This window comes from Eutrigla gurnardus, assembly GCF_963514095.1.
Source record: "Eutrigla gurnardus genome assembly, chromosome: 7".
In the NCBI taxonomy this organism is placed as follows: Eukaryota; Metazoa; Chordata; class Actinopteri; order Perciformes; family Triglidae; genus Eutrigla; species Eutrigla gurnardus.
In genome coordinates, this window is record NC_139921.1 from 20,663,279 (window position 1) to 20,686,261 (window position 22,983).

General features: G+C 42.2%; 1 protein-coding gene across 2 annotated transcripts; it reads right to left on the reverse strand.

Annotated features, from left to right (window-relative positions):
* Positions 1-392: 392 nt before the first annotated feature.
* Positions 393-22,529, reverse strand: asap3 (ArfGAP with SH3 domain, ankyrin repeat and PH domain 3). Of its 2 annotated transcripts, none has more exons than XM_084013673.1 (26): positions 22,196-22,529; positions 18,855-18,927; positions 16,650-16,795; positions 14,784-14,858; positions 13,701-13,750; positions 13,089-13,212; positions 11,359-11,444; positions 10,597-10,672; positions 9,405-9,491; positions 9,113-9,222; positions 8,360-8,429; positions 8,156-8,243; positions 7,817-7,865; positions 6,861-7,027; positions 6,546-6,679; positions 6,302-6,393; positions 6,015-6,195; positions 4,996-5,081; positions 4,782-4,897; positions 4,621-4,688; positions 3,998-4,102; positions 3,626-3,848; positions 3,208-3,493; positions 2,856-3,060; positions 2,595-2,722; positions 393-2,283 (listed from the first exon to the last, which is right to left on the reverse strand). In XM_084013673.1, the coding sequence occupies exons 1-26, from the start codon at positions 22,319-22,321 to the stop codon at positions 2,271-2,273; spliced, it is 2,964 nt and encodes a 987-aa protein (XP_083869799.1). In that variant the 5' UTR covers positions 22,322-22,529; the 3' UTR covers positions 393-2,270. The 2 variants fall into 2 exon arrangements, with proteins under 2 accessions (XP_083869799.1, XP_083869798.1); XM_084013672.1 differs by having other exon boundaries at positions 2,591-2,722.
* Between the last annotated feature and the right edge of the window lie 454 nt (positions 22,530-22,983).

The window sequence follows — 22,983 nt, forward strand, 5'->3', positions numbered from 1 at the left end:
ACCATGGGTTTCCATGACTGACTTTGAAAACATTTTATTAATTCGTTTGACTGATTTTAAATGACTTTGGCTTTTTATGACTGTTTGGAATTATTAGACACAGACTTGGGCTGCACGGTGCTGTAGTGGGTAGCACAGTCACCTCAGTGTTAGGTTAATTGATGACTCCAAATTGCCCGTAGGTGTTAATGTGTGCATGAATGGTCGTCTGTCTCTCCATGTCGGCCCTGTGATAGACTGGCGTCCTATCCAGTGTGTACCCCGCCTTCACCCAATGTCAGCTGGGATCGGCTCCAGCCCCCCAACGACCCTGAATATAGGATAAGCAGTAGACGATGGATGGATGGCTGGATGGATGGACACTCAGACTTTACCAGGCATACAATACCAAGGGTTTTATGACTTTTTAATCAGAAAAAAAATCACCTAATCCACAATATAAAAGACTGTATGGCACTTCATTATACAAGTTTTATGTGTATTTACAAATACAGGTTTTTTCTTTACTATTGTTTACATTTGACAGAGTTCCTACGTACTGCAACGCATCCATAGATTTTACATACATTTTTTTTGCTTTATCATGAAAACTATAACAAGACAATCGAGAGACAAGACAGTCATGTTTGATTAAAGGCCTCACCAGGTTCTGGTGGCATCTAGTGTTGAGGTTGCAGATGGAACACAAATGTCTAGAGACAGTGCTTTGTTTGTCCGTTCTAGGTTATGTAGAAACACGGCCCTCTTCACGGCCAGCTCTGCTATATATCGCATTTCTGCAAATAGATCCCCAAAATGCTACACACTGTACCATAAAACTCAGGAATGATTTAAAAGGAAGTGAACGCCTGCTTCCTGCCTGCCTTTGACTGTCTGTGTGTTTTTCCAGTTCGCTGAGACAGGATCCTCTCCTAACACTGATTATGGAACTGTGTCTCTAACCTTCTTTCTCTCTCTCACGCTCTCGTTCATGAAGTAACACTATCTGTAATAATATAATCCTTTATAATGACAGATGAAAAAGCGGTGATATATACTATACACCGGTGGTCAATTTTAGACAATTATGTACAACAAATGATCTGTAATAGCCATGAAATGTGTCACTAGTATAAAAAGTAGAGCAAGTCAACCACTTGGAACTCTATTGTTCCCTTAACTATCCTAGATCTTGGAAGCTGCTCTGTGTGTAATGTAAGTGCAAGTGTGCTTGTGTACCGTTTATCTTGTGTGATGCACACATGTCCACTGTGTGTGTGTGTGTGTTCACTGAACAGATGACTGAAGTAGGGTGCTGTTACTAACAAGCTCTCTTTAAGTGCCATTTCCTGGTAGAACAGAGAGTCTTTTTTTCATAACACCATGTCGTTTATTGCAGGTTCTGCAGAGACAGATGCCTGGAGTCAGAAGAAACTGGATCCCCCACTCTCCTTGCAGTGAATTGTGCCCAGAGTCAGGATGGCGGTGCTAAAGTTTCAGATCTCTGCCCAGACGCCTGCCGTTTTGTTGGAGACAGACTGGCAGGCACAAAGCCACTTTTAGTGTCCCAGGGCAGGCTGCAACAATCTCTGGGAAGGTTTGAACCTCAAATACGAGCTACAGTATACTGTGATTTAAAAACTGTTTCCGTTCGGAACAAAAAGCAGCTGGCTGGGTATTTAAATCTACAGCTCTGCCAGCTGATTTATTCTCAATGAGTTTAAAGTGCCTTTAAGGGTTTTGCCCTGCAGGTAAGTTTTGCCTCTAGCTACAAATCCTAGATCAGTATAGACAACTTAAACATCTGCAATATAATGCATCATTAATAGATAGATGAACATTAAAGCCGTTTCTACCCCAACCACAAATGCATCCGTACCTATTAATAGCGTTTCATGGTTTTAGACAACTGCAGTTAAAAAGCAAGGATAGGCCGACAGAAGGGGAAATATTGTCCTTGGAATGAGGGGTTTTACGAGGCTCTGAAAGCCTTCAGTTCCCTTGTCGGTTTCCAGAACAAGTTAATGTTAAAAAGTATAAATCCCTAAACGGTGCCATCCTCGGTTATCTTTTGGCTTCCCCCTTGTTTGAGTTAGATCCAGGAGAATTCCACTGTCCTCTCGAGGTTAAAATTCCTGGTGTGATGACGATAAATCTCCAGTAAACATCCCATGCTGGTTCAGTCCTCTGTTATGTTACAGTACATAACTTTCATATTTCCACATCCCTTCACTCCGTTAGTTTGTGTACATAGTTGACAGGAAAGGTCCCACTCCTGGACGGCTCCCCCTCTATGTGACCAACCTGGTAGGAGATAGACAGAAAGAGTACTTTATTCATTCCAGCAGGAGCAAAAATAAATAAAGATAATGAGCAAACATTTGTTTGCAATACAAATAATGAACAAAATATATCAATAAATAGGGTTTTACTGTACATCTATACATGCGTAAGTAGTGACAAAATGACATTATGAACTCTAATTTTAGAGCAGTAATGGAACAAAGATAACTGAAAAATGTCATAAATATTACATTACTCAATCTGTCAAATTGCAAGGAGAAAAGACAAAGGCAGCACAATAAAATCAAGAAGTTGTGGTTGCACTTACCCACCAGTGGGGGTCATTAGTGGCCGTGACCACAATGATCTCATCTTTGAAAAAGGCAAGCTGCTCAGAACTGACTGCTCTGCAGTCCACCAAAGCCTTGACACGCTTCTGATGTGGCCTGCTGCCAGAAACCTGAAGGAGACACGTATTGACTGTGAAATCTCACAGGATTTTTTTTTTTTCTAATTCTCCACAGAAGAAAAATCCTGTAGAATTGAAGACTGCAATATGAAGGACTTAATGTACAGGGAGAGGTGATTAATACCATAGCATTCCTGCGGGGTCGTGGGATGCAGGTCACGGCAGGCGAGGCTGGTGGAGCCGGAGCAGGAGCTGGGGTGAGGCCTGGACCACTCCCCACTAAGCTGCAGTACAGCTCCTCCTGGCTGCCCACACAGCTCGGAGACATCACACCACATTTCCCTTGGCTGCCACTGCTGGTCCGACGATAAGATGTGGTCTTCTCTGAACTGGAGGGTGGGAAAGCCGGATGAATTAACACTGAATTGTTTTATGTCAAAACTGGAGTAACAACTGGGTAATCATATTCATCTGTGTAGAAGTAATGATCTTGCTTGACAGAAATGTGTTAACACAATAAAGCAGTGCTGTCTCACCTGACAGGTCCTATGTGACTCTGAGAGGATGTTGGCGTGATACTGCTTTGAGACCCAGAACTAGCACCAGGTTGGCCATCCCAGGTCTGCCTCTGTCCCCGGAGCAGAACCCCCTGTGCGTGGGGAGACCTAGGTGCTCTCGCCCCTTGGTTTTCTGTGGCGGGTGAAGGAGGCCTATTTCTCGCCTGTGTCTTGGGGCTGGAGGAGTGGGAGGCCGCGTTAGAGGAGCGTCGTGGGAGGAGGTTGCCTTCCTGTGTTGTGACAGAAATCTGGGGGTCTGAGCGACCTGAAGAGGGGGAGAAAATGTGAAAGATTTTAACATACATTTAATTAAGTTGTTCATTCATTCCAAAACAAATGACCTAAAATGAAAAGACCTAACTTAATTAAAACTTTGTATGTTGTATTTTGAACTCACCTCTCTGGATGGATTTAGCTGGCAGTGGTGGTGGCATTGATGTTCCAGAGGGGGCGCTGTTGGCTGGAGGATTTCTGTACAGAAACTCTATATTCTCATATGTCTGACAAGGCCTGCTTCCAGTCGTACCATTGGCACCATTACCCACACTCCAGCGGGCAAAGGAAGATCCACCACTTCCATTGGAGGATAGAGGAGAGCGGTTTTTGGGTAATGGGCTCACCTGAAAGAAAGTAGAAAGGAGCACAAGCTAATTTCCAGTTTTTCTCTCATCTTATTGATTACTTTTTTTGCAGTGGTAAAGCCTTATAATATTCTTCCCCAAAAAGACAGACAATAAAGTAATTAATCAGCATTGTGTATGTTGTTTACCCTCTCATCCAGGTCATCCTCGCTGTCATAAAACTCCTGAGATTGCTCCCACATGAAGTCCACGTGGATCTGAGAGTTAAATTTCCCACTCTGAGCCAGCTCCAACTGAAGAACACACAGGAGGACAAAACATACACATCCCAAATCAGCTACATCTCTAAAGCTTTGCTGGAGGAGTTCTCAAAAAGAGTTAATTCACTTAATAACAGGTTGAATTTTAAAGCTGCCTATTTGTGAAACCCTTTTTAATCTCTACACAACAGGCTAGTAAAAAAGATTGTGCGTAATCAAACAGGATATTTCAAAAGGCAGGTCTGTTTCAGCAGGGCAGATGGCCGGTAAGTAAAGAAAACCAGTTTATAATGAGACACACTGGGACCTGATGAGGATAAGATTCCTTGTCCTGGGAGTCCTGAGCGGAGCTTTGCTGCACGGGGAGTTATTTCAAGGTAGTATTTCTAGGAAGTTGTTTTGTTTTGTTTCTGGAGTTGGATTTCAGATCGTTTTTTTTGCATTTTGCAACTCAACTCCTCAGTTGAATTTAACTCCTGACTGTGTGTGTTCTTAGAGTTTATGATTTAAAGCTTAAAGTCCTTTTTAAAAGAGAGGAAGTGGGGTCTCACCAGCTCAATGCACTGCCCGTACTGCAGCCTCCGTGCAACATCAAGGGCCATCTCTCCTGCAGAGTTAACTGTAGGAGATTTAAAAAAAAAGAGAGATTGTTTAGGTATTTTCCGAATGCACTGGGAGAAAAAAAAAAAGAGTTAATGCAGTTAAAAGGTACCTGTGTGCAGATCTGCCTTCGCTTTGAGCAGTAACTTCAGAGACTCTGGCTTGTGATGCAGAACGCTGTAGTGAAGAGCTGTGTTTCCATCTGTTGTTCTCTTCTCCAGACAGTTGCTGTAGAGGGAACATACAGTGTCGCCAGATGGGGTTACTTTAATCACCTTCATGCAAAGGAGATACGAATTATCCGTTACTACTCGTCAGTCTCTGACCTGTTCTGGCACAGGAAATCCACCAGTGCCAGAGAGCTCCTTTCCTCCAGACGCACAGCAAGATGGAGAGCTGTTTCTTTGATCCCCTGAAAGAAGGAAATAAAGAGCACAAATGAGGCTAAATTGTTGACCCTCAAAACTTTCCCCCTCAAGTTTACTCAATCGATACCTCAAACAGCTGCATTTTATTTCTGGAAAGTCTAAAGATATGTAACTAGAACGCCAGAGGCTGACTGTGGAACAAACAACCCATGTGTGTGTGTTACAAAGTAAAAAAATAAAATAAAAAAAACATCCCTTCAGCATAAGCATTATCTGGTTGTGCCGAGTGCAAAAATAGGGGCAGAAGTGTCCGTGTAATTCAATGAGCTCGTCTCACTTGTTCTCAAGAGAAGTGAGCTCTGACCTCAAAGCTGAAATAATAAACGAGGGCCAACCAAAACACACAAACACATATATGCACACAGTGAAGTCAGCAGTGCGACAGACTGCTGTTGAGCAGGAAGTGTGAGACAGCCAGGCTGGAACGTGATTAAAGGCAAGAAGAATAGACGGGGAAAACAAGATGAGCGGACGAGGAAAGGGGAGAAAGATTGAATTATAGGCCAGAAGAGATGGGAGGGCCCCAAATTTACCCACCCACATGAACCATGCACACAAGAGGACAATTAACACATACTTCACATACTGTAACTATCCACACACCTCCTACATGCATGCATGGTGGGGCATTTTTTAAACTAGGAAGACTTGATTCTATTTTTAGCCATTTCTGTCACAGTTGTTGTGACTTTTTGAAACATTGAACAAATGTATGCCTAGCTGTAAAAAAAAAAAAAAGTTAGGTGGGCGGTCCTGTCATGATGCAGCGGCCATTCATCCTAAATGCAGGACATCTGGGGGATTTCAAATTTGTCAGGAGTGTATATGGATTTATGACGCATTCCCACCCTAACGGGACACATTTCAGGACCAAATGCCGGCGTGGAAATCCACTCGTGGCTGTAAATAATCCTCACCTGTCCATCAGGCGGTGTGAGGGGTTTGGAAAGGTCCGCTCCCTCAGCGTAGAGCTGTAGGAGAGAAGTGAGGTCACGACTCCTGACGGAGTCACACAGGCGGCCTGGGTCGTCTTCTTCTCTACGTAGAACATACCGACGCTCAGCGTACTTCGCCACAATATACTCCTTTCTGGCATTCCTGGTTAAGCAAACACATTTTAATGAAGAAATACAATAAATATAAATCAGCAAATTAATGTTGAATCCTTTTTGAATAATCAGTTTAACAGAAATCAGGGACTCACATGTCACTTTGTGGCAATGGTTTCACAGAGTCATTTGGAAGGCCCGCCTCCATGACGTCGTTGAATCTGGTGTTGCCAATACTGACGGCTAACTGAAATGACACACAATGCACCACAAACATGTCACATAAAAGCAATGAAAGGCCGACAGTATAATGTCTAATTAGGAACAGATAATACAATATCCATCCGGACTGTGTGAGTTTTTGTGTGAATTGTGTGTCTCCATGTGTGTATATAGTACCAGAAGCTCAGAGGTACTGAGAACGTCCAGCGTGAGTGACTGGATCCTGGAGTAGTGGACACCGAGCTCTCTGTGGATACCAGAGCACTCTATACATGTCAGGATGCCCAAATTGGTCGACAGCCATGTTGGATCTGAGATACACAGAGCAAAATAATTCAACAGACCCATTAAGACTCTAAAAACAGCTTGAATTGATAAATGTTCTTACGAATATTGTCATGCTCATAAAATAAATGAAACTGGTTCAAAAATATTATCTTTAAATCTGATGTATTTTCACATTTAATTCTGCAGCGATCAACAAGGACTGACCAGGTGCTCCACAGTCAGTGCAGGCCTCGTTGCCAGGCATTTGCCGAAGCTCGGCGATGATGGCTCGGGAGAGATCCTGGAGCCCGCTATCCTGGAGGTGGAGCTGGTCTCCTACCAACGCTGTGTTCAGGGCATCCTCCTTACTGTTCTGCAGCACTGACACCCAACTAAAGTACAGAGCAAAGACACACAGGAAAAACTTAATAAAAGAAGCATTTGTTTTCCAGTTTCCACATTTTGTGAACGCTCACTTGCGGAGAGAGTTTATGGCACCAAGTGAAACCAAAGGATTGATCATTTAAGTTCCACAGAAGATCAAAAGTAGTCCACCATGTGTTTTGCATTAGTTTTTTGTTCAGTTGTCTAGTGATAAGTCATCACTCTTTCTGAGTTTCACAAGTTCACCAAATCTCATACTGAACCTCACGTTCTTACTGAAGCTCCGGTACTATTTTCCCTTCAAACCATCTCCCTTTGTCCCTAAACTCACACAGCAAATCACATCAAAGACTCTGCCCAGAGGCCCACACACAGGGGGAAGTGTAAGGGACAGAAAACCCCACATGCACTCCCTTCAATCACCACAGTACAAAACACAAAAGTTCCCTTGCTTGCCGTCTGTGGCTGGAAAGAAAAGTCCCACCCAAAACCAGCTGGGCCAGGGGGCTCCTAGAGGACAGCGTTTTACTTTCTGCATCATTTAGTTTCTCTCCCTTTTTAGGTATCGTGAGTCCCACTTGTTCTTCACTGCACACCTCATCAGATTACACACTCATCCGTTTTACTGCACAATCTTTATCTTTTATCTTAAAACACTTTTCTTCCATTTAAGTGCTTATTTCCCACATATCTCAAATAGAGATGCATTACATGTGACAACTTAAGCAAAGATTAAAAACAATGGTAGAGGTAAGGAAGTGAATAAAGGTAACAGCATACAGCAGTTTAACACTCACATCACACATTCCTGCTCGTCTTCTGCCTGGAAATGGTATGTCCGATTATCTATGAAAAAACAGTGGTTAGACATTGTCAGCGCATCTTGAGAAAATAAAAGAATCAACAGAAGATGGAGTGCTGAGGGTTTTAAAGTTGGCAGGATTATGGAAATAAAGGTTGCATGATTAGAAAGCATACAACAAGCACACAATCACCCCCTTTGTCACATCGAAATTAATGTGGGGACCAAATAGGCACGCTCCCACACAGCTGCACTGCACATGACTCTTTAGAGTCGATAACGATGATATGTAGACGGTTAAGTGTTAAGGGTCAAAAGTAAGGAATGAACCTACGAGTGACCAGGTCAAAGGTCCTCCTGTCCTCTGGGTTCGGTCGCACCTGACAGGTCAGTAGGTTCAACTTGGCTGGCGGCCGATTGATCTGAAGATAGACACAGATGCTAATGTCAGCAAGCACAGGAGAAGGTGGACGTATTTCAGAAGACACTTAAATCTTAATCCGAATGCTCGGTGGCGGTTTAGCCCATGTGTCCTCACCGTACTGTGGGAAATGGTCAGGCAGCCAAATTTCACTCCACACTTCCTCTTCTGCCAAACCTTCCTGATCCTGAAGAATTAAATGCAAAAATCATATTTGAGGGTAAAAAAAAATCAGACTACTGACGTCACAACAACAACCTGGAGGATTTCTGCGCAATGTATTAAGTGATAAAAGTGTTACCATGTGCCCTTGAACTGAGTAATGGTGATCTACCCATGCTGTTGGCCCAGCTTACTGCCATTCACAGCACTTCACTCTTGTTTTCATCATCTTGATTGAATCAGTTAAAATTGCTGAGAACGTGTTCTGTTTTGTGTCAGCGGCCTGAGGACATTTTGCACTCCCCCATCTTCACCCTACTGAACCACATCCCCTCTCCTTATCGCACAGTAATCTAGCTCTGTGTGCGTATATGTGTGTGCATGATGCAAAAGCTGGATTCGTTCAGTTAGCGAGTCTGCCAATAGGTTCCACCGGAGGGGCCCCTGCTTGAATCTTCATCTCACAATAATGAGGACCAGGTGGGGTAGAGAAAAGTTAGAATTCCCCCTTCTCTCTCCATGAATTACTTGCTTACTCCTCCCAGCTCTGATCACTACTTTTATTTTTCTTTTGCAAAAATCACTTCTGTTAATGAGCTACGCTTCACAGCACTTTTTGATGTTGACATCTTGTATTCTTGCTCCATGTGTTTTCAATACTGATATAATACGTGTGTTTTTGATGCTGTAATTCGTGCTTTTACACACCCATCACTCTTCTTGAGCAGGAAGCCAGATTTCTCTGTCCCATACTTCTTGTTGCCCTGCGGTTGGTGGATGCTGTACCCATTGCCAGAGTTCTTCCTGTTCAGATACTCCTGGGATACAAACAGATATAGGACTTTACTTCAAAACATTTCAACCCAGCTCTGAAAATGTAAAACAACTGTGGAAAGACAAAGTAATCTGATCATCAACTACCAATTAGAACCATCTGTATTTTGCTTATATACTGAATAAGTATGATAGTATAACAATGGCGCATCATAATTAAGCATACCTCTTTCCCGTCTACTTGCAGAAGTAATCTGAGAGAATCCCTCAACTGAGTGAGTTGTTTCACCTCCTCGTCCTGGTCGAGACGCACCTAAAACACACACACACACCACAAAAGTTAGTTTATTCAAATGCATTAATAAAAAAATGAAAAAATGAATTGGAAGAACATGTTTTAGTGTCCTCGCGTGTTCGTTTTACCACATGCAGTGTTTATTTTATTTGTTCCAAGAACTGGGTGTGGAATTACATCAGAGCTTTGTGTAATGACCTAAATAATGCAGAACAGAACTGAGTACTGGTGTGTATCGTCCTTGGAGGATGTGTATTTTGTATTAAAGTAACAGCACAGTGACAAGTCTTCCATGCAATACAAGTAAGCTGAAGTGCAAATATTACAGCATTTTTTTCCGAGGTGCAAAAACACAAAATCTGTTTGGATTTCCTTCTTGAGGCTGAGGTCTGGCATGTCTGAGCGGGTCTGTGCTGTGTTCTGCCTTTGCAGAACCAGAAAAACCTCTAACGTTCCTCGTATCACAGTAACGGTTTGTTTCCACAACTCTATCCAGAAAAGGGACTGGAAACTAGTCCGAGTGGTTGGAGAAATAGGTGTGCACCAGGGACTGAATGAAAATAAGGGATGCTTTCAGTTTCATGGTTTGGAAATAGGGGGAGGCATTTCTGGGAATAGACTGCAATCGTGAAGTGTCTGCCTGTGGGTTCAGCCGGGGGGGTCTCTGAACCCCCCCCAGCTGAACCTGAGGTTTTGGCTTTTGTGGAAGCGTAGCAGGGGAAAAAGTGCTATAGGAGGTACTAAAACTCTATGTGATTTACAATGAGAGCTTCACTGCTTTCTTGGACCAGTTTTACCTACTGTGTCTGAGAAACAGCTCACAAATAAATAAAACAAGTGAAGTGTGTGTGTGTGTGGGACGATCAGATATAAGATAACATCAATATGTACAGTATGTGTACATGTTTTGTTCATTATGATCAGTTTGAGTCAGCCGGACAGTCACAACCTGACCCCTGACCTCTTCATCATGACAAATAATCTTGATCTTTATCTGAAATCAGAACAAAGCTGGATAATGCCGCTGCTTGCAGACTTTCAATGCCTAACATTTACCCATATAAACGCTGGCTTATATGATGCAAGTAGACAGACAAACCAGCAGCAGCTTTAGTGTAATTACCGTGTGAACAGAAGCAGCAAGCTTCTCAATAAAGGGAGTGAGATTCTCTGCAGCTTTCAGCCCATCCTGAAAGAAACTGAGAACAGAAAAAGAACAAATGCTGAGTCATGATGGAACCTCAGACCAAACATCCTCTTTTGCACACCAACTAAAACATCATATGCTAAAGCTGAATAAGCAACTTCATTCCCACATAAGACCCTTGGTATGATTAAAACGGGTGAATGGTTACCAACAGTCATAATAGCGTGTAAAAAGAAAAAGTGAAAATCAAAGAACCTAAACTAAGGCACGTAGCATTTTGTGGGATCTATTAGTAGAAATGGAATACAATATTCATAACTCTGGCTTGCCACAATATTTCTCAAACAAGCCTGTGAAACTGCGGTAACACAAGCTGCAGAGTGCAAAAATGTGGTTCAGCAGCCACTGTCTGACTTCCATTGCTCTAAACTAGTGTTGTTATAGTTAAGATAGCATCTGAGGGAGATGAACGGTGTTATGATGGGGTTGCAGCAGCTCACATTACCGAGTATCGTAAGGGAGGAGTGCACATTCAGTTGGTTGCAATCTGCAACCACACCGCTAAAAGTTTCCAAATCCTACACACTGTGCCTTTAGGCAACAACTCTCACTGAAAAGCTAAGGACCAAGTCAAATCCAAAAGTTTTTCCGGCCAGGAATGTGGACAAAAAGTATTTCTGGCTAGAAAAAATAGCAACAAGACATAAAATAGTGAAGGTGATGCTAGCCGTGACTGACCTGAGCTGTGCCTGGAAATATTTGATGAGGCTCTGGAGAAGATCAGGGCCCTGACGCACCTTGAGCTCCTGGATCTTCAAAAGATACTGAAATCATAAACACAGTCTGTTAAAAACAACTCCAGAAATGGCAGCTCTCCATGGAAAGGCCAGATGAATCCACGGAAACATGATACTTGAATATGTTTCAGTACCCATAATGTTAAGCGGCAATCTCAAGGATTTTCTTTTAAATTAAGTCATTATATGTCGACAAATGAGGTAACACAATAGTGATTGAGCCTATGGCCGACTGATGAAAGTATTGAAATAATGATGTTTTTAGTATTACAAACTGGGTTTCTGTGGCTACATTCCCAGAAGAATTCTGTATTTAGTTTCTGCTGCAAATTCACATTAAAAGCATTTAACTGGTAGAACACTGACTCTTATTATTACTTAGTCACAGGAAATACAATGTGTTCGTCAGTGAGCTTGCGTCTACAAAACAAGAGAACCATAATTTTGGGGATATTTTGGCAACACAACAGTTTGAACTCTTGCAGGAAATAAAGGAAAAGTCAGGAGCAGCAACGTTGCTCAGATGAAGAGCTGCAGGCGACAGGCTGCACATCTCCAACTTCTCAGCGAGGTAACCAACCAACTATTTGCACTTTCGCTGACTTGTGCAGACTGATGCAGTGCGCAGCAAAAAAATCATGTTCAAAGTATGATGAAAAAGGCTATGCCTGATTTCTTTATTAAACTAACAATAGCTTGTCTTGCTGCCGACAGTATTCTGGGAAGTATTAAATCACATCAGCGAAAAAAGTGTTGCCAAATCGACCAAGACAGAAATGTTACGGATTGCCATTTTAAGGCTGATCCTAGACTTTACATTTATAACATCCTGTTTAGCACATGTTTGTAATGTGTAGCTCCTTGCTCTCTATGACACTTCTTCACATTGTTCGCCTTACTTCAACCGACTAGCTAGTTAGTGAAACGTGTAAACTGAAACTGGAAAAAGTCATCGTTCCAAAACGAACAACACAGAAACACAGTGCAGGCTTTAATGTGAATAATTTCCATCTTGCACACATCCTCTGTGTGGAAGGAATGACTATGCTCTCTTTTCCCCATAAAACCCAAGTCTATATCCATCTGTGTCTTTGTAGCTGAAGTGGAGATAGGCTCAGTGAAGTGGGTTCTGGCCTGTGTGCGTTTGTGTGTGTTTTCGTGAGTGTTTCTATGCATGCAGTGTGAAAGAGAGAAAGACAAACAGACAGAGAGACGGAGAGGTGGAGGGGTTTGCAACAAGTGGAAATTCCATTTTCCCTGCTTCTCCTCTTTGTCTCAACAGCTGGTCTCTGTCAGGTTAAGACCACTTTTTATTCTCAGGGTCTTTCTGCAGCTACATGTGCACTACTACTAGAGCATTTTCACAAGAAATTTACCCAATTTGCCTCTCAGGTGTGGACCGTGAATCACTTTCATCTTATGTTAAACTGCACTTTCAAATGTGCATCACCGAGTTCTACTGCGATACGCAAACAATTCAACTTGTGTATGACTTCCTAAAACACGTTTTTTCCATGATAGGGAGAGACAGAAAAAGGATCCCTGGCCATCCATTCGACCATGGATGGAATATGGAATTCACAATGCAGACCACCCATGTGAAGTAAATCATCACATCAGGTATGTGAAAGGTGTCTGGGTCTGGTATTTTGACTGGCACTAATCCCTCACCTCACACATTTGCAGCTGAAAGGTCCTTCTCTCTCTCTCCATATCCTCCCCTCCGTCTGATCCCTCCGTCTTGATCAGACCCAGCTGCCTGGTCTTCTCCTTCCTCTCCTTCTCCAGCTTCCCTCTGATGGGGGAGGGCAGGGAACGGATAAAAAGCAAGAGAAACAATCATTTATGTGCACAATGCACTTCACAATACTTGAATCAGTCCAATCAACTCTCTTATGGTGATGATTACATGGTCCGAGCAAAAACATTAAAACATTATAAAACACTTTAAATCACTGTCAGAATTAGATGAAATTATGGTTGCAATGCCTGTTTTATTTCACAGAAATGTAATGGAGAGTGGCCGTGGGGAATTAACTATTATCCTATTAACCTCTGCTGTTACATCAACATCTATGACCCAGTAAAACACTAGCAACAACTGTGAAAGTGCAACGTGATTCTCCTTAGGCAACAACATCTGTCTCAGGCTTCAGTTTCTTTTCTCTCGAGAAGCATTGAGGCTTAAAGAGGAAGAATATGAATAAGAGTGTCTATAATCACACAATATGCCATCTTATGAATGTGAGGTAACAAATTAAGTGTTTGCGTATGGTTAAATACATTTTTATGTCATACTCCTTCCAACTCTTCTCCATCTGTTTCTTGAGCTCCTGTAGAGAAGTGAACAGAAGGGCAGAGTGTTTAGATGACATGGTTAATAGTTCACATACAGTGCTGCTAATTAGATGTGTAGACATGAATAGAGCCAGACAGTTCACACACAAATACATAATTACTCACATTATGCAAACTAGTCTGCTATGTAGCTGAACAAGATGTCGGTAGCACTTAATATTTCTTCATTATTGTGAAAGAAGGCAGTGGAATCAGCTGTCTCAAAGACAGGGCAGTGACAGGAGCTTACAGGAGCATTAGCCTTTTATTACTCACTAGTCTGCTGGCGAAGCCAATCAAAAGGACAAATACTAAGCAAGCAGGATCAGTTCAGTATTGGAACATAGCTAAGTCTTACTCATTAGACTGCATGAATAGCTTCATCTTATCCAATATCTTAGCAGGCTTAAGGTGCGTCTACGAGAGACGGAGAGAATTACCTGCTTAACGAGGTAACCCACCCTAAATATGATTTAACATTGTGATATTTAAAATATTTTGGATAGTCTACACCTACAAACACATATCTGCATTCCTGAGCTGCAAAAAAGCCCCACAAAAAAGCCCACATTCAGATAAATTCAGCATCGATGTTGTCCTAATTTACTGTAGGGCTTGACTTTACCTCAATATAATATAGTTTTCAATAAAAGTATGGATATGTTTAGTTATTTTGCTTTAATTCTGGGATTTATGTTATCTCCTCTCGTCCTATAGTCTTCATTATAGATAATTGATAACATTTATAATTTGCTTAAATTATTGGGCTGAATGGGAGGGAAAATGCCTGCTTGTTCCTGAAATCCATATTACTTAGAAGTGTTTCCAAGGATTTGTCTCTAAGTGACAGCATCAATACAAACTGCTGTTCAAGTTTAAAATTAAAACTGTAAAATGTCATACAACTGGGCAATATAACCAAAAATATTACAGAAAAGTAAGGATGTCTTTTCCCTTTTATGCAGATGTAGTCTCTCGCTTCTAAAACAAGACCAATTTGAATACATGTATAATAAAATCTAGACTCACGAGTCTGCTGTCCCGGAGTTCTGACTTCAGTACATTTTCCAAAGGAAATGCCATGATGTTGTTGAGGTTTTGCACCTGAAACATGTTAAAAGCAAATTAGTAAAGACGTTTGAAAATATTCCGCATTACAAGAGTGCAAACACTCACATCCGCACACCGTTCTACACACTCCTAACTCCCCATGGACCCTCATTTCTGGGAAGGAGTGTGGATAACTCAAAAACATGATGAGTCAGTCACTGTGACCTGGTGATTCATTAAAAGAAAACACTGGACAATAATCTAAACCATTAACATATTTTATCCGAGGGGAAGCATGACGCAATTACTTTTATTACTATTTGTGGTCCATTGTGGATCTGGGGTGAATGGCTCACAAAAGAACCAGCAAAAATCCAAAAGGGTGCGCTTTGCACCATTGAAATACATCACATCTTTACGAAAGCATGCAGCATGGGGATCATTAGCCATCATCCCAACACCCTGCTGGATTAGCTGCAGCCTGCTCTTAACATAAATAACAGCCAACCACTTCCGTGAGCGGACTGCCGAGTTGACCTTCATATATTGACACAGAGGCCTGGAGACTGGTAAGATTGTTTTGGTTGGCATCCAAAAGCTGAGGAAATAATACATGTTCTTACGCAGGGGAATACCGACTACCAAAGTGTCAACACATGTATGACGCGGATCGATGCCGGCCTGTTTGAACAGGAAGTAGGACTGTCACGATGATTCTTTTGAATGACAATTTTCCAGAAATAATGGCGATCAACTGAATTCTTGTCATATTAAGACCATTTAATGCTTCTGATATAATTTAATAGCATAACAATGCAAGAATATGTGCAGTGAACTTTTAATTTAATTGAATTTAATAATAATTAATATTCAGACATAATGGAATGAGAAAAACATTCAAAATATAAATGGACCTGCATTTATTTATATAGCGCTTTTCTAGTCGACCACTCAAGGTGCTTAACATGTCTACATTCACACACATTCATACATCGCCTGCCCATCAGAATATAATCTAACTCAGTCACAATACAATACAACAACACGACCAAAACAATAGATAAAATGGTCTCTCTCAACTCGCTCTGTCAACAATAATGCACAATGTCTGCACAATGCCTTCTTGTAACAGCAGTAAGTACTGTTTATTCTGGCATCATGGTGGTTGGTGACATTCCTATGGAAACATGCATGGAAACAGAACGGGCAACATAGAGGACAGCATAAATGACATGCCCATATATCTTACAATGTGTCGCTCACATAAAAGTGACCATGGTCATGTCCATATATGGTACGTTAAGTCGAAAACTCAATTATTGTGACAAGCCTAGGGACAAGCACGCAATTACCCATGCATGGCATTAAAGGGCACTCTCAGAATTATTTTGCAGTACAACTCCTTAAATCCCTCATTTGAACCCACTTGATCTTCATATCTGTAAGAGCCAGTCTCCCTTGTGAGGCCTTGATTGACACACTGGAGGTAGTGTGTAAGACGGTGTGTTGTTGACTCGCACATGGAGGTCTGGGATGAATTATCATCGCCATAGAAACTATCAGTGGGAGGGTTCCGGACGGCCCCAGCACACAGCTGTTGAAAATCCCTTTTCCTACTGGGTGTGCACACACACTTTTTACTCTTCCATAATTAACACACATATACAGCCAGCATATTATGTTGAGAGATTTCGGCTACTTTCACATGCGGCTATTTCAAATAAGCAGAAACTAAATTTTAGTCTTTATTTCAATACCTGCTTCCTCGGTCCTCTAGGTTTTGCATTTATGGATTGAACTCTGTAGCCTCAAATTCCCCTTTTCCTCCATACTCGCTTTCCTCACCAGATTTTTGAAGAGGGCCGTGACCTCTCTGGTAAACACAGCCAGGTTGAGGAACCCTGTGGATACTTCGTTGTTGTCCTGCGTCAGGTGGCTATTCCCCAGGTTCTCCAGCACCTCAACATACTGCTCCTTGTTGTCCACATGGGCTGAAAAAACAACACATGGGCACATAAATTGACTCCAACATCAACAGTTAAAGCTGACTCAGACTTCAGTTTCATGTCGGGAAAATTGTAAGAAGGCAGATTGACTTGCTTTGTTGCAGTGAGAGTATTTTAACAAGCCAAGCATGTGGGATAAATTAGTATTGGTTTCCACCCATACTGGAGCTGGAGACAGGCAAGCATATTGAGACCCTTGCTTCTCTGGGATTTAAAGGTCACTTTCCAAGGGTCATGACCTTAGTCGGCTCTCCGTTTGTTGAATTTATGTGGAAAAAAAGCTGATGGAAAAGAATCTGAGCTCCGACTGGCACCACATTGGTTTACATTTCGCTAAATGAGGCTTTACCCTACAGCTATTTTAAAGTGAGGCTTAGATGAGGACATCAAATAAACAGAAGTTCCAGTTCTAACCCTATGGAAATAATCATTTCCAATCAACAAAGATGGCCACCTGATAAATAATTACAACCTAATGTCTGTTCACAGTAATAGAAACATGTCTGATGCTGATTTTGGGAAACCCAACATTTAAGCAAAAATGAAACCATTTATTCATGATTTATTCACTGATCAAACGACGAACCACTGAGTCAGAGAGGAGCTGAGAGATGATTTTACAGCTGACGTTAAACCACCAGATACCAGCGGAGCAACTCAACTCTTTCATTCCTCTGCCAGAACACACACAAACTCGCAGGCCGCAGCATCTTGGCAGAAAAGTGTTACTTAAGAGTTTATGGGAATCGAAAGAAGAGGTACTAGCTGTGTGTTTGCAAGTGCGACGGTAATCAGACAAGCATCACGGAGGAGTGGGCATGCGATTGTGTCCATATGTATGGTGAGTCAGGCAGTAAACTAACATCAGGACTAATTAGGGGTTCAACAACGAGAGTAGATGCGGGGGGGGTGGAGGGGGGGTTCTATATTACTGGAACTAACCCACATGATTGTCGTAAGATACAGAAGAAGAAGAAATAAATAAGTCATGTAAATATGTATGGAGAGTCATCATGGAAAACTTCCATGCAGCTACAATATTGCTGTCAACCATATCTGGTTGCCTGATTCTGGGCAGCTGGCTCTCTGACTCATTTTTACTAAAAACTATGAAGCCTCAAAATGGGAAGCAGGCTTCTTAGAGGAACCATACAACACATCCCCAAGTTGTTTTTCTGTGCCTGCTGTTTCTCTTGGGCGTTTTTGAGGTGAACACTCATATCTTGTGCATGTTCACTGACGATACATCCGATGACAAGTGTGTGGGCCGGCTTTGCTTATTAGCCACCTACCCCTGTTTTCTTGCAACATTAAAGCAGTGTTTTTATTTCGAATGTATCTATTATTATGAGCATGTTCCAATTGTTAATTGTTTGTTAGCTTCTCAAATTCTCATCTATTTTTAATATATATTGTTTTGTTATGTCATTTGTCCATCTCTAGTGTGCCTTGACTGTAGGGACACATAGACACTAACAAAACATTCACTTGGTGACCCAGTGGATCTGTTACTTTTAGGTGTATAGCACCCCGTTGTTGCCGAAACCGCACATACCATTCGCTTTAACACACACACACACAAAACCATACAATCTGTGTGGATATAAACACAATCACCCAACATCCCACACACTCTGGTGCCATAACAAGGGGCCTCACTCATAAACACCACTGCCCACGCAAGCGTCATGATGTCATCCCATGACTTTTTTACAATGAATTATGTGGAGGATCCCCAACACATTGAACAGCTCATCCTGCCATAATAGAGGCTGACCTTTACTTAAAAACCCAATGCCTGGTTGACATGCTTCCATCGCGGGGACAGACATCCTTTTCAACGTCAAGGTTGAACGTGCATGCATAACTTTAAGACAACATGGATTGGATCAAGTGCTGTGGATGACATCACAACAGCTACTGAGCCAACTCAGCAAACACTAGAAGTTGGAAGTTCTGTGAAAAGCTAGTAATTGAGTCTTGAGATGAACTAGAAACTGATTTTTAAGAATAAGATTATATTATGTGACCCATTGATACTTACAGACTCCAGAAGTGTGTATGGATTTGATCATCTTCTTCATCCTCTGTAAAGTTGTGTGGTCCATCTCCAGAGACTGCAAGAAAACAATGAGACGAACATAGGTCTGACATTTAAAAAGTATGAATTAAATAAAGATGTTTGCAAAATACATCCATCAAATTGAGAAACAGTGTCTGTTTTGGCCCAATCTGATTAACTAAATGAGTGTAAGTCTAAGCAATATACACACTGTTAATCCAATGTCAGGATTATGCCAACCAGGTGTTTGGCTTTATTTGGAATGAAATGCCTGAAATGGCCTCATAATAGAACCAGAGATATCAAGAGAATAACAACCTCACCTCAGCATAAGCATACAGAAAAATATCTGATGATAGTATGTCGTCTTATCACTGAATCCAACCTCAATCAAGTTTTTCCATTTCTTCAGATTAGAGTTAATAATCTTCCATGGACGTAAAAATGATGCCGAATCAGTGTATGACTTGCATTTGCTTGACTGTTCTCAAGGCATGTGTGTGTGTGTGTGTGTGTGTGTGTGTGTGTGTGTGTGTGTGTGTGTGTGTGTGTGTGTGTGTGTGTGTGTGTGTGTGTGTGTGTGTGTGTGTGTGTGTGTGTGTGCGTACGTACGATTACTTATGCTTAATTTTCTCATGGCGTGACTAAGGTGAACAGGTGAGTCAGCACTTCCAGCAAAATAATCACCTGTCTTGCGTTTTCATGAGCAACCCTGAATGATGTCAGCGCGTTTATTTCCCATTAAAGTCAGTTGGCTTCATTGTAACTGGACATTCAATGTCTTCCAAAGCAAAAGGTTTTGAAACGACATGTTTAATCTGCTCACACAGGCCACTTGTTTAACTGAGCTAGACATGCGCCACTCCACCTACGTTCCACTAGAAATAGCTTTAATGAGCCAGTAACCTAGACTTAACTCTGCCTCGTTGGGAGTTGTTTACATGCTCAGTATTTCCAGGTCAACTCCACTCCCTAAGTGTTAGTTCTCTAATTAAAAGGTGGTGTCTGTGTTGTGTAATGGGACCACGCAGACTATGAATGGGAAAGTGATTTAGTGGAGACTGGAGATGGGTGTTACTTGGTGGTGATGTTGCTGCAGTTTTCCTCTGCTTGGTAAGTTGGTTGGCAGACAGGAAGTAAACAGTGGAAACAAGCTGGCGCAGGTTAATGAAACAGGTTGTGTTTGATGAATTTTGTGAAATAAATCAGGGCACACAAACACACCAACAGACCGACAACACACCCCTCGGTTGACACAGACAAACTGACACACATATCTTCGGGAGAGGCTAATGAACTCCACCTCTGTGAACCGATGTTGAGAAACTTTCAGCCTCGTTGTGCTCGTATGCGAAGTTGTGTTCACCTGCTGTCAGGGTGTGTGTGCAACTGCCGACAGCAGTGCATGACTAACTGATATCAGACCCTTATTTACCGCATTAAATAGCAAAGTGACACATGAAAAACTACAACCATATGAACCAGGAGAGAAAGCTCTAGATCTGTTCTCTGAAGAACAGATCTAAAGGGAAATGACAGCGAGCCAATTATAGCTCTTCAGCTATAGAAAATGAAACGATTCCTTATCCCTCTTTTTCTCCTTTATCGCTGCCTCTAATCAAGGGTGATAAGTAACAAGCAGCAGAGTGTGCGTTGGGGGTAAATGGTGTTTCTGTCTCCCTGCCTGCTGCCGTAAACCACACACATGCCCACACATTACCCTAGCCATTAATCAAGCTTCACCCTGCTGAGCAGACTAAACATTAAACACTAAACATCGATCTATAAAGGGACTGTTGGGTTCTGTGTGCGTCCGTCTGTCCGTCTGTGAGCACTTGTGTAGGATTCCAACATGTCCCTTCCCCAGAGCAGCTATTCCAGCTATGTATTTTCCAGTATGCTATTGCAATGAATAAATACATTATCCTAAAATAAATAGATAAGACAGCTGTGTAAAATCCTTTACAAACCCTGGACTCGGCTGTCTGCATCTCTGCTCAGCTGTCAGTTTATAGGCAGCATGAAGACCTGAATGACGACCTCTAAAGACCTGAATGAAGATCTCTCACAGACTGTTTAAGACTGTGTATTACAGAGTAATTAATCAACTGGATTCCATTATTCAATATCAGTAAAACTATACTATAGACTGAAATACGACATTGGAAACTATATCATCTTTACCAACATGGTGCATATCAAATTGTAGAACAAATATCCCCAGTTTTCTAATTTGTAACAGCAATGCCATGGTGATTCAACATGAAGAATGAGATTCATCTTGAGTTACTGTACACTGAACCAAACTGTTTTGGGACACGGGACAAGGAAGGACCGATTTGTGTGTACACACTTGGATTATTTGTTTTATGGTAGAGTTCACGGCTGCCTATCTGTTTCCTCCTTCGCCGGGGAGCTTTGGGGAAACCAGATTTCAAACAAACACAAACCGCACACACAAAAACCTCAAATAGGCCTTGAGCCAAAGTACCATTTCAAACAGACACAAATTAACAGGCTGGCCTTCAAAAGAGCATGGAGGTGTCTGCACGCTCACACCCGCAAAAACAATAACTTATTCTGTCACTGCGGCCACACTTGTTCCTGGCATGTCTGCTGCGTGGTATGTGTCCTGTTTAAATCCACCTCACTGAGGCGGAAGACAAGGCCTAGTAAACTCTGTGTGTATGCTTTATTACCTCATATTACCCTGACTTTCCCTGCTGAACCAGGCCAGTCTGCAGTGCACATCCAGCCTTTTCCTAAGACATGACCGCCAAACACAACACAGAGAGAACTCCAAAAGCATTTCCACATAAGCCATTTACCAGTGATGGGTCTCCAATTTTCAGGGCAGGTATGAACTGTCAAATTGTCCAGTTCAACCATGTCCCATCAGGGGTTAAGAGAGTACCTGGTCAGCCAACAACCAGCACACCACAGATATATCTTTATGTTGCCCCATAAACACACACTGGGTCTGTCCCTATGTACATGTATCCAATTAGGTAGCCATTAAAGTTTTTGGAATTAAATTACCGTTTTGTCAAAACTATGGGGCAAAGTCTTAAATCGTTATCTCTGTGCGCATCTGGAAACAAGGCTGAACAACTTGAAAGAATTTTTTTTAACGACGTAATGGTCCACTCACAGTGCTGTAAAGCCTCTACAGCTGCCACAAAAAGAAAAGCAAGGTAGTTAGCCCCCAGGTGAGTGCCAAGGTAGCGTCTTCAGATATAGCTACGTATGCTAGGTAGCTAGGCTACATGGCCAGGTAAACAACAAGACACAAAAGGTGCATATCCCTGCACCGCTTCTCTCACCTCCTCCACGGTGGAAACGGTGTTCCGGCAGTCGCTTATTTTGGACTGAAAGCTCGAAGTCCCCGGCGAAGACAAGTCCTCGTTCGTCAGGACCACGAAGTCCGAAATGCTTATTCGCTCCGGCATGTTTCCAGCGCAACGGGGTCTAACAATCACTGGGGAGAAAAGTGAGGCAAAGTTTCACGCGCGCATGTAATTCCCATTTGAAGAAGGAAATAAATCGTTTACTCCTCCGTCGTGTGCAAGAAAGGCGACTCCAAATACACTGTATTCCCCCAAGAGAGCTAATCTGTGTGAGCGCGTCTGGAAAGTTGTCCTGCGTCCTGGACGAGATTTTTCTTCTTTTTTTTTTGGACTGCACTCTACGAATGTGTGCGCGTGGAGGTGCGCCAGCGCCGCGCGCTATTGTCCGCCCAGTGAGGGAGGGGAGGGAGCAAACTCCATCATCACGTGGGAATGTTTGTGCTTTCTGGCACCGCGCACTGAGAAGAGAGTGTGTGTCCCTGCGCTCGTCTCTTTCATTCTTTACTTCTCATTTCTATGCAAACTCCAGAGTCTGCAGTGTGGTGGTCGCCATGGTTATGGAGAATACCTCATTCACAGGCTAAACCGAAGGGGAGGAATTTCAGTGGATGAGGTGATGGTGCTTAGCTCAGTGAGGCACAGTTTATCATATCTTTAAAACTCCAAGATTTTTTAAAAGGAATATTTCATGCTTGTGGCTTTTGCCCAAAACACAACTCAAACACATGCAGCACTTTGCACTCATCCATCACATGTCAATGGCT